We start from the raw sequence: 12,677 nt of genomic DNA, 5'->3' as shown, positions 1-12,677 counted from the left end.
AAAAATGACGTTTCGTCATTCGTGCACCCAGGTTCGTCGTTGAGTACACCATCACAGGCGTTCCTGTCTGTGATGCAGCGTCAAGGGTAACCGCAGCCATGGTCTCCGGGCTGATAGTCCATGCTGCTGCAAACGTCGTCGAGGTGTTCATGCAGATGGTTGTTGTCTTGCAAACGTTCCCATCTGTTGACTCAGGGATCTAGACGTGGCTGCACGATCCGTTACAGCCATGCGAATAAGATGCCTGTCATCTCGACTGCTAGTGATACGAGGCCATTGGGATCCAGCACGGCGTTCCGTATTACCCTCCAGAACCCACCGATTCCATATTCTGCTAACAGTCATTGGATCTCGACAAACGCGAGCAGCAATGTCAAATGGTTCAAATGGCTTTGAGCACTACGGAACTTCTGAGGTCATCAGTCCCCTAGAACTTAGAACTACTTAAACCTAACTAACCTAAGGACATCACACACACCCATGCCAGAGGCAGGATTCGAAGCTACGACCGTAGCGGTTGCGCAGTTCCAGACTGTAGCGCCTAGAACCGCTCGGTCACCACGGCCGGCGCAGCAATGTCGCGATACGATAAACCGCAATCGCGATAGGCTACAATCCGACCTTTATCAAAGTCGGAAACGTGATGGTACGCATTTCTCCACGTTACACGAGGCATCACAACAACGGTTCACCAGGCAACGCCGGTCAACTGCTGTTTGTGTATGAGAAATCGGTTGGAAATTTTCCTAATGTCAGCACGTTATAGGTGTCGCCACCGGCGCCAACGATGTGTGAATGCTCTGAAAAGCTAATCATTTGCATATCACAGCATCTTCTTCCTGTCGGTTAAATTTCACGTCTGTAGCACGTCATCTTCGTGATGTAGCAATATTAATGGCCAGTAGTGTATCTGCGAGTAACGCCTATCATGTAAAGTAGTTGTGTAGCTGAGTAAACAATAGTTGAGGTGCTGCTCCTCGTAGAGAGAGGTTCCTGCTTTGTAACGGCGCTACCTAGGATGCTGTGCGCTGCGGTCTGCTGCGATGCGTTTGTGTCTCTGTCTCTCTCTCTCTCTCTCTCTCTCTCTCTCTCTCACTCACTCTGTCCAGCAACTGGACTCTAATTTGCATAACGCGTGGGACGGACCACGGACGCTCTTACGAAAGATAATGTTCCAGGGAGTCTCCTCGCTTTACAGCCACGAAACACAAATGTCCACACACACACACACACACACACACACAGACACACACACACACACACACACACACACACACACACACACACCTGGTCGAATTTCCCAACGAGGTTCTACTACCCACGATGCTATGCGCCCTTGGTGTCTGCGATGTAAGGTATCTTTTAGTTCTACTAGCCTATCAGTTACTCAGTAAATACATAGTATGCGTCAGATCAAACAATGGAAAAATTGTGAAAACTAAAGTAAAAATAGATATATATGGCTGAACAAAAACATGACGTTCATTAGACATGAAAAAAAAGGAAGCGTTCTTCGCCAGCCTTCCTCTATTTTTTTCTTGTGCTTTCTTAATGGTTTAACGCTGTCCACCGCGATTTCTTCAACTGAGCCAACCTTTTCATAGTAGAATAGCACTTACAACACATTTTCTCAATTTTTAATTGGATATATTCAGATCTCCACAATTTTTGCCCCGATACGATATTATTCCGTCCTGTCTTGCTGCCCTTTTCGTGTCTTTGACACATTCCTTTCCTCGTCTATTATGCCGAGCACCTCTTATTATTCTCGTTAACGCTCAACATGTCAAGATCTTCGATTATCTTCTTCTTCTGTTTTCTCATATCGCTATGTCGATAGCATGTAGTCAGTAGTTGTACATTTCTGTCACTAAGCATCTTCTTTGCAGCCCTCACAACAGTCTTTGTCATGGAGTTATTCTATTTACATACTTCTGTACACATTTATGTAAATGGTGTGGTTGCTAGTAACGTCGAAGCAGTATTTTCAGTGAGATCTGTCAGTCCTAAGTGATATGTGTACAGAATAACTTTATTGTAGTCATGTCCATAGTTTAAGAAGTCTTCCTGGCATGTAGTACCATAGGACGCCCTGCGGTAAATCAAAATGACTTAGCAAATGTCATGGGATAGACACCTAATATCGCTTGGGGCCTCCTCTGGCCCAGTGGACTGCAATGAGACGCCGTGGAAGTGAGTCGACAAGTCCCTGGTACTATTCTGGAAGCAGCTGACACCAAATCGTTGAAAAATACTACAAAATTAACAACGTTTGAGCCTTGTGAAGACGAAAACGTATCTCCAACTGAAACTTTCCTTTCGTCTCTCACTAGCAAGCGCTGTAGCTTCGCGCGAGTACCACTCGCGGCTGCGGCTAGAAACCATGCACTCTTATTGCTGTGTGGCGCACTTCCGCCGTTTACCGATAGGTGGCGACAACGGTAAGTAGCGGTCGAAAGAAACAGATTGCAGACGTCAGGCAGTTAGAATGGACCTCGGTCAACATAACCTCATTCAAAATTAGTCGATTTGTGTCTGCATCATAAAGTTGTTCTTGACTGAAAATATCAGTTTACGAGCCTAAATCTCGTTATTTGCGGGAGGTGTTACTGTTTTGTTTCAATATGAAGAAACAGCGGCTGAGTCTCATCGAAAGCTCTCAAGTACGTTTGGTAAGGACGCTTTAGTGAAAGAACGTGTCGTGAGTGGTTTCAACGCTTCAAGATCGGTGATTTTAACGTCGTAAACAGGCATAGAGGTGGAAGAGAGAATGTTTTCGAAGATGCAGAATTGGAGACATTACTGAGTGAAGACTAGCGTCAAACTCAAGAAGAACTGGCAAGATTAATGGGAGTGACACAGCAAGCCATTTCGAAACGTCTCAAGGCTATGGGCATGATTCAGAAAGAAGGATCTTGGGTCCCGTGTGAGATAAAACCAAGAGACGTTGAACGGCGTTTGTGTGTTTGTGAACAGTTGCTTCAGAGGCAAAAACGGAAGGGATTTCTGCATCGCATTGTGACCGGGAAAGAAAAATGGGTTCAGTACGATAACGCTAAATGCAAAAAATCATGGGGATATCCCGGCCATACTTCCACATCGACGGCCAAACTGAATATTCACGGCTCCAAGATCATGCTCTGCATTTGGTGGGACCAAAATGGTTCAAATGACTCTGAGCACTATGGGACTTAACATCTGAGGTCATCAGTCCCCTAGAACTTAAACTACTTTTACCTAATTAACCTAAGGACAGCACACACATCCATGACCCAGGTAGGATTCGAGCCTGCGACCGCAGCGGTCGCGCGGTTCCGGATTCAAGTGCCTAGAACCGCTTTTTTTTTTAATCTCATTTGGTTCGCTTTTGTTCGTTGCTTCTGCTCGGGGCGGACGTCGTAAGACATCCGTTGAAGTTCGTTGTTGATCAAGAGCTTGTTATCGAACGCACTTAATGCGTCTGAGCAGAGCATTAAAAGACAAATGGCCGCAATACAGCGACAGGCACGATAAAGTGATTTTGCAGTGCGACAACGCTCGACCCCACGTTGCAAAAAGAGATCAAAACATACTTGTAAACGTTAAAATGGGAAGTCCTATCCCACCCTTCGTTTTCTCCAGATATTGCTTCCTCTATCACCTGTTTAGATCAATGGCGCGTGGCCTGGCAGACCAACACTTCCGATCTCTTGAAGAAGTCCCAAACTGGATCGATTCGTGGATCGCTTCAAAAGATGAACAACTTTTTCGACGTTGGATTCGTACACTGCCCAAAAGATGGGAGAAAGTGGTGGCTAGTGATGGAAAATACTTTGAATGACACATGTGTAACCAATTTGTTTGCATGTGTAATCAATTTGTTTGCATGTGTAACCAATTTGTTTCGTTAAAGCCTCAAATGTTGGGGAAAAAACGGCGGAAGCAAAGTTGTACACCTTGTACTTCACGCATTAGAACTGTCTTCCACCAATCAGAGTGCTCAACATTACGCGCACACTGTTCGCCGTTGGTTAGTGGCCACAACAAATGGTCAGATAGTTCCCAGTTCCTTGTCTGCGTTCCTTTCTTGACGTGTTTGGATCCCGAATCCTGGGTCTATCTCTTGTACTTCGCATTTTATCGCACATGATAACCATACCAGAAGTGTGGTGCTACAGAAGAATGCTGAAGATTAGATGGATAGATCACATAACTAATGAGGAGGCACTGAATAGAACTGGGGATAAGAGAAATTTGTGGCACAACTTGACTAGAAGAAGGGATAGGTTGGTAGGACATGTTCTGAGGCATTAAGGGATCACCAATTTAGTATTGGAGGGAAGCGTGGAAGGTAAAAATAGTAAAGGGAGACCAATAGATGAATACACTAAGCAGATTCAGAAGGATGTAGGTTGCAATAAGTACTGGGAGATGAAGAAGCTTGCACAGGATAGAGTAGCATGGAGGGCTGAATCAAACCAGTCTCAAGACTGAAGACCACAACAACCACACCAAAACAGCACACACACAAAAGGACGGTAATCCATGTTTCAAATACAGCAGTGGCCAAACACTACTGGATCTTTTCGCACAAGACTCGATTCAGCGTCGGATGTCGCATGTTCAATTATTATTATCACAGAGATCGGCCTACAGCTCCGTACGACGTTGCATGAAGCCGTTTTGAAGACAGAAAATCGTTGTTGCAGCTGGCCCTATGGAGGCATAAATAAAACACTATTGAGCGAAGTGGTGCTATAGCGCAGTGGTTAATGTTTAATCGTGATTTACAGATGATAGTGGGTTCGAAGCCCATCATGTGACATATTTTTTATTTTTAAATCTTTATGAAATGACTGATTACTATTATTTTCAATTAATTTCCTTAAATGTAGTTTTTTTTTATTTTTAAGCTTTTATCGAGTCATTTTCATCATAGTATTGACTTTTTATTTGCTCTTATTTTTTCTTACTTTTTTTCTTCCTATCGTTTTTATCGTTTGGAATCTGCTTGTGTCGCTTATAACCTGTAACCGATTGCCAACCAGGACTGCTCAGCAGTTGGCCTCGTGTCAGCTCGTGCAGCCGGAGTGAGGATAACTGCAGGTAACCGATGAAAGCGAAAAGTTACGTTTCGCTTTTAATGCTGAAACTGGAATTTTCCTGTCTTGAGTTTGGTTGTAGGAGTCAGCTTTAATCACGGGGAATAAAGCGAGGGTGATTAACAGTTCAAAAATGGTTCAAATGGTTCTGAGCACTATGGGACTCAACTGCTGAGGTCATTAGTCCCCTAGAACTTAGAACTAGTTAAACCTAACTAACCTAAGGACATCACAAACAACCATGCCCGAGGCAGGATTAGAAACTGCGACCGTAGCGGTCTTGCGGTTCCAGACTGAAGCGCCTTTAACCGCACGGCCACTTCGGTCGGCGATTAACAGTTCTGCCACTGGTTGCTGACCACCGTATTCTTGGACGCATTGCACATCAAGAGGTTGTCATAAGGGTAGGACAAGAGAGTAAGTTGAGGGCTACAAAACGCGTCGTCTGCTGCAGTTCGGTCGTTGGTCACTTAAAATCAGCTGTGGGCACAGAATCTCGCGTTCCCGCTTTACCTGACGGTAGCCGCTTCCAATATTGCTGCTCGTTATATGGAAAGCACTTGGGAAGTGACCCCGCCGTGTTTGGGCATTGTCTTCAACCGAGAGGCAGCCGATGTGACGACACTGTAGCGACAAGTGACAAACTGTCAAGTCCTCTCAATCGTAATATAATTATGCCATGTATTGCTCTGCACATCTGCTACGAAACCTTGGTTGTCAGATCTGGATTAATTCTCTACACTGGTACGGTATTGAAACCAGTCTAAATAAGTGTCTAAAACCTCGCTTTCACACAGGTGACCATGTTAACCTTGCCACTGTTCCACAGTTCATAACAAACGCACTGTTGCATTTAGCAAGATCCCGAGGTTCAAAAATGGTTCAAATGGCTCTGAGCACTGTGGCACTTAACATCTGAGGTCATCAGTCCCCTAGAACTTAGAACTACTTAAACCTAACTAACCTAAGGACAGCACACAACACCCAGCCATCACGAGGCAGAGAAAATCCCAGACCCAGCCGGGAATCGAGCCCGGGAACCCGGGCGCGGGAAGCGAGAACGCTACCGCACCAAGATCCCGAGGCCACAACACTAGGAAACGTACACTGCTAACAGTTCATACACCACTTGCAGCTGGATTGTAGCAACTTCCGTCGATAAACTTCACAGAAAAATGGGGTTACAGTTTACAGTACATCGCCCTTCAAATTTCCACAAAAACAAATGTGAATTATTGACTTCAGTTAGACGTCGCCAAGTCCATATCTTTCATTAAACTCCACCTCCAGCTAGCTAAATGCTCCAGTATTTGGTATAGAACCTGATCCAAGCAACTACTTGTAAATTCACTAAACCACAGATTCACCAAAGAAATTGGGTTGGAAAAGCATAACATACTTGCGAATCCTTACAGACTTTCCTTAGAAACTTTGTATATCATGAATGATTACTAACTACCGATTTTAGAAATATTAAACACTTTTAAACTACATCTACATCTACATGGATACTCTGCAAATCACATTTAAGTGCCTGGCAGTGGGTTCATTGAACCACCTTAACAATTCTCTATTATTCCAATCTAGTTTAGCGCGTGGAAAGAATGAACACCTCCTATATCTTTCTGTACGAGCTCTGATTTCCCTTATTTTATCGTGGTGATCGTTCCTCCCTATGTAGGTCGGTGTCAACAAAATATTTTCGCATTCGGAGGAGAAAGTTGGTGATTGGAATTTAGTGAGAAGATTCCGTCGCAATGAGAAACGCCTTTCTTTTAATGATTTCCAGCCCAAATCCTGTATCATTTCTGTGACACTCTCTCCCATATTTCGCGATAATACAAAATACAAAACGTGCTGCCTTTCTTTGAACTTTTTCGATGTACTTCGTCAGTCCTATCTGGTAAGGATCCCACACGGCGCAGCAGTATTCTAAACGAGGACGGACAAGTGTAATGTAGGCAGTCTCCTTAGTAAGTCTGTTATATTTTCTAGGTGTCCTGCCAATAAAACGCAGTCTTTGGTTAGCCTTACCCACAACATTTTCTATGTGTTCCTTCCAATTCGTTCGTAATTGTAATACCTAGGTATTTAGTTGAATTTACGGCTTTTAGATTAGACTGATTTATCGTGTAACCGAAATTTAACGAGTTCCTTTCAGCACTCATGTGGATGACCTCACACTTTTCGTTATTTAGGGTCAACTGCCATTTTTCGCACCATTCAAATATTTTTTCTAAATTGTTTTGCAGTTTGTTTTAATCTTCTGATGACTTTATTAGTCTATAAACGACAGCGTCATTTGCAAACAACCGAAGACGGCTGCTCAGATTGTCTCCCAAATCGTTTATATAGGTAAGGAACAGCAGAGGGCCTATAACACTGTCTTGGGGAACGCCAGAAATCACTTATGTTTTACTCGATGACTTTCCGTCAGTTACCACGAACTGTGACCTCTCTGACAAGAAATCACAAATCCAGTCACATATCTGAGACAATTTTCCATAAGCACGCAATTTCACTACGAGCCGCTTGTGTGGTACAGTGTCAAAAGCCTTCCGGAAATCCAGAAATACGGAATCCATCTGAAATCCCTTGTCAATAGCACTCAGCACTTCATGTGAATAAAGGGATAATTGTGTTTTACAGGAACGATGTTTTCAAAACCCATGTTGAGTGTGTGTCAATAGACCGTTTCCTTCGAGATTATTCATAATGTTCGAACACAACATATGTTCTAAAATCCTGCTGCACATCGACGTTAACGATATGGGCCTGTAGTTAAGTGGATTACTCCTACCACCTTTCTTGAATATTGGTGTGACCTGTGCAACTTTCCAGTCTTTGGGTACGGATCTTTCGTCGAGCGAACGGTTGTATATGATTGTTAAGTGTAGAGCAAATGCATCAGCATGCTCCGAGAGGAACCTAATTGGTATACAGCCTGGACCAGAAGACTTGCTTTCATTAAGTGATTTGAGTTGCTTCACTACTCCGAGGATATTTACTTCTACGTTACTCATGTTGGCAGCTGTTATCTATTCGAATTCTGGAATATTTACTTCGTCTTCTTTTGTGAAGGCATTTCGGAAGACTGTGTTTAGTAACTCTGCTTTGGCAGCACTGTCTTCGATAGTATCTCCATTGCTATCGCGCAGACAAGGCATTGATTGTTTCTTGCCGCTACTATACTTCACATGCGACCAGAATCTCCTTGGATTTTCTGCCAGGTTTCGAGACGAAGTTTCGTTGTGGAAACTGTTATAGGCATCTCGCATTGAAATCCGCGCTAAATTTAGAACTTCTGTAAAGGACCGCCAATCTTGAGGATTTTGCGTCTGTTTAAATTTGGCACGTTTTTTCGTTGTTTCTGCAACAGTGTTCTAACCCGTTTTGTGTACCAAGGAGGATCAACTCCGTCGTTTGTTAATTTATTTGGTATAAATATTTTGTTAATTTATTTGGTATAAATCTCTCAATTGCTGCCGATACTATTTCTTTGAATCTAAGCCACATCTGGTCTACACTTATATTATTAATTTGGAATGAGTGGAAATTGTCTCTCAGGAAGGCGTCAAGTGAATTTTTATCTGCTTTTTTGAATTTTATTCGCTTATTTTTCGAGGATTTGGGGATTAGAATATTCAATCTCGCTACGACAACCCTGTGTTCACTATTCCCTGTATTGGTTTTGATGCTCGTTATTAACTCAGGATTACTTGTTGCTTGCTGCATACATCCGTGATAGTCGCTGCCAAGCGACTCCTTAATTTTGTGGGACCAAAACTACCCCTTGAAATTGTTTTAAAGATGCTTACCCTTCAGCATTTGCCCTCAGCATCAGAACACGAGCACTTTCACTGGTCACTTCCTTCCCACTGTAACAGCCTTCTTCTGCAAAGTGTTGCTACCATCTCAGATTTTTCAGATGTTGATTTTCAACACGTGCTGGAAAACGTCTGCCTTGACGGGAAACTCACTTGCCGTTAAGCAAAACTATTAGGTTCGGAAGAGAAACGACTTTAGCAGAATAATAAAAGTGTGACTATCATCTCCAGGCTGGCAAATACCACTTCCACAAAATGTCGGACACCGGCTCTGGCGTTCACAATAGTTTCGAGGATGAGCCAGCGGAAGTGACTAGGGCTGTTACATTAGTGGCAGACAAAACTGCTGAGTGTTTGCTTGGCTTGTTTCGCAGACGGGACCATCGTGCGTGGTGCAGACAGAACTGCTGAGTGTTTGCTTGGCTTGTTTCACAGACGTGGCCATCGTGCGCGGTGCAGACAGAACTGCTGAGTGTTTGCTTGGCTTGTTTCGCAGACAGGGCCATCGTGCGCGGTGCAGACAGAACTGCTGAGTGTTTGCTTGGTTTGTTTCGCAGACGGGGCCGTCGTGCATGGTTCAGACAAAACTGCTGAGTGTTTGCTTGGCTTGTTTCGCAGATGGGGCCGTCGTGCGCAGTGCAGACAGAACTGCTGAGTGTTTGCTTGGCTTGTTTCACAGACGGGGCCGTCGTGCGCAGTGCAGACAGAACTGCTGAGTGTTTGCTTGGCTTGTTTCGCAGACAGGGCCGTCGTGCACGGTGCAGACAGAACTGCTGAGTGTTTGCATGGCTTGTTTCGCAGACGGGTCCATCGTGCGCGGTGCAGACAGAACTGCTGAGTGTTTGCTTGGCTTGTTTCACAGACGGGGCCATCGTGCGCAGTGCAGACAGAACTGTTGAATGTTTGCTTGGCTTGTTTCGCAGACGGGGCCGTCGTGCGCGGTGCAGACAGAACTGTTGAATGTTTGCTTGGCTTGTTTCGCAGACGGGGCCATCATGCGCGGTGCAGACCGAACTGCTGAGTGTTTGCTTGGCTTGTTTTGCAGACGAGGCCATCGTGCGCGGTGCAGACAGAACTGTTGAATGTTTGCTTGGCTTGTTTCGCAGACGGGGCCGTCGTGCGCGGTGCCATCCCCGCAGCGCCGGCCGGCCGCCCCCAGCAGGTGGCGCATGCTGGGTGCCAGCTGCGATGCGGACCGCGACTGCGCAGTGCCCTACAGCCGCTGTATGGCCGGCGCCTGCGCCTGCCAGGCCTACTATGCCCGCTACAACGAGTCGCGCTGCCTGCCCTGTGAGTACCCCACACCGTTCACTTTGCCACTGTAGCTCTACAGGCCTACTACATCAGCTACACTCAAGAGCCGAAGAAACTGGTGGACCTGACTAATATTGCGCACGGTTCCCGCGAGCACGCATAAGTACCGCGACACGACGTTCCATGGACTTGACTAATGTCTGAGGTAGTGCTGGAGGGAACTGACACCAGGAATCCTGCAGGGCTGTGTATAAATCCGTAAGAGTGCGAGAGGGTGGAGATCTCTTCTAAACAGCACGTTGCAAGGCATCCCAGATGTGCTCAATAATGTTCAGGTCTGGGGAGTATGATGTCCAGTGGAAGTGTTTAAACTCAGTAGGGTGTTTCTGGAGCCACTCTGTTTCAATTTTGGATGTGTCGGGTGTGTCATTGTCCTGCTGGTAATGCCCAAATCCGTCGGAATGTACAATGGACATGAAAGGTTGCACATAACCATACAGGATGTTTATGTACGTGTGAGAGTCGTATCTAGACGTATCAAGAGTTCCATATCACTCCAACTGCACACATCCCACATGATTGCAGAGCCTCCACCAGCTTGAACGGTCCCTCGCTGACATGTAGGGGCCATGGATTCAAGAGGTTGTCTCCATACCCATACACGTCCATCCGCTTGATACAATTTGAACCGAGACTCGTCCGACCAGGCAATATGGTTCCAGTCATTAACAGTCCAATGTCGGTGTTGACGGGGCCAAGCGAGGCGTAAAGCTTTATGTTGTGCTATCATCAAGGGTACACGAGTAAGCCTTTGGCTCCGATTATGTTTCGTTGATTGGTTCGCACGCTGACACTTGTTGATGGCCCAGCATTGAAATCTGCAGCAATTTGCGGAAGGACTGCACTTCTGTCCCGTTGAACGATTCCCTTATGTCGTCGGTGGTCCCATTCTTGCAGCATCTTTTCCCGACTGCAGCGATGTCGGAGATTTGATGTTTTACTGGATTCCTGATTTTCACGGTACATTCGTGAAATGACAGTAAAATGAACACCCTTAGCTGCTTACATTCGTTGACATACGTCAACGGGGACAGATGAAAATGTGTGCACCGACCGGGCTAAGGGTGTTCATTTCATTGTAATTTCATTCTGACGAGTTGTATGGTTACCGATGGTCCATGTCCGAAAGAACATATATATATATATATATATATATATATATATATATATATATATATATAGTTAAGGCTCACTGGCCACTTGACCATCTTCTTCTTCTGTGCGAATGCACAAACAGTGCTCGAACTCTTACGGGAATCGGCAACGCGCCGCGAGTAATGAGTATAATGGGCGGGGGCACTACGAATGTGGTGCGGGACAGTACGTTGAGAATGTGGGTTTCGCAGGAGGCGTGTCAGAGATAAATCCCTGCAGTCGCGCTATCCTCTGTGTCCTCGGTGGCTCAGATGGATAGCCGGCACGGTAGCTCAGCGTGTTCGGTCAGAGGGCTGCATCCTCTCTGTAATAAAAAAACTGAGTCAACGAACCAACGATCAATTTGAACGGATGTCTTGTGACGTCCACCCCGACGAAACGCAACGAAGTATATCGAACAAAATGAATAAAAAAAAAAAGATGGATAGAGCGTCTGCCATGTAAGCAGGAGATCCTGGGTTCGAGTCCCGGTCGGGGCACACATTTTCATCTGTCCCCGTTGACGTATGTCAACGCCTGTAAGCAGCTAAGGGTGTTCATTTCATTGTAATTTAATTCTAACGAGCTGCATGGTCACCGATGGTATCTGTTCTTTCGGACAGATACCATCTTAGTATATTCGTGAAATGGTCGTGCGGGAAAATCCTCACCTCATCGCTACCTCGGAGATGCTGTGTCATATCGCTCGTGCGCCGACTTTAATACCACTTTAGAACTCACTTAAATCTTGATAACCTGCCATTGTAACACAGTAACCGATGTAACAACTGCGTCAGACACTTTTTGTCTTATATACTCCTTTGCCGACCGCAGCGGTGTATTCTGCCTGTTTACATATCTCTGTGTTTGAAAACGCATGCCTATACCAGTTTCTTTGGCGCATCAGTGTGTAGCACTCAGTCTGTAGCAAGAGTTGTAAAACCATAACAGGCTACCGCAGACCGTCATCAAGTAAGCTTAATACTATGGTAGTTTTCCTCGTATCTTTTAGGTAGTTATTAAGCTTACTTGTATGTTAGCTGTGTTGCATACCCATCAGGCATTACATCACAATGATCGCTTTCTTTGAGAATGCGATCAGTGTCTTACCAGATTTCCCTAAAAACCGGAAGAGATGAACCAGCTAGAAATTGGGTAAAGATATGTAAACGGCTGAGTAACCTATGAAATGTTTTTATCCTTCTGTCTGTTACTTAAAAGTAAACAGTCTTCATAACAAAACTGAAATTGTCACTGTTTAACCCAGGTTTTATTCGAAACTTGTTGATTTGTAATGTGAAACAGAGTGTACAAATAATGA

At 45.0% G+C, this 12,677-nt stretch overlaps 1 protein-coding gene across 1 annotated transcript in view; it reads left to right on the top strand.

Annotated features, from left to right (window-relative positions):
* LOC126089645 (uncharacterized) overlaps positions 1-12,677 on the top strand; it is a 445,470-nt gene that overhangs the window by 199,124 nt on the left and 233,669 nt on the right. The window contains exon 2 of the mRNA XM_049906926.1: positions 10,015-10,198. Coding sequence (XP_049762883.1) covers positions 10,015-10,198 — 184 coding nt within the window. The remainder of the gene's footprint in view (positions 1-10,014; positions 10,199-12,677) is intronic.

Source organism: Schistocerca cancellata, chromosome 1 (genome assembly GCF_023864275.1).
Source record: "Schistocerca cancellata isolate TAMUIC-IGC-003103 chromosome 1, iqSchCanc2.1, whole genome shotgun sequence".
NCBI lineage: Eukaryota > Metazoa > Arthropoda > Insecta > Orthoptera > Acrididae > Schistocerca > Schistocerca cancellata.
The sequence above is the reverse complement of the archived record's forward strand: the minus strand, read 5'-3'. Positions and strand labels throughout refer to the sequence as shown.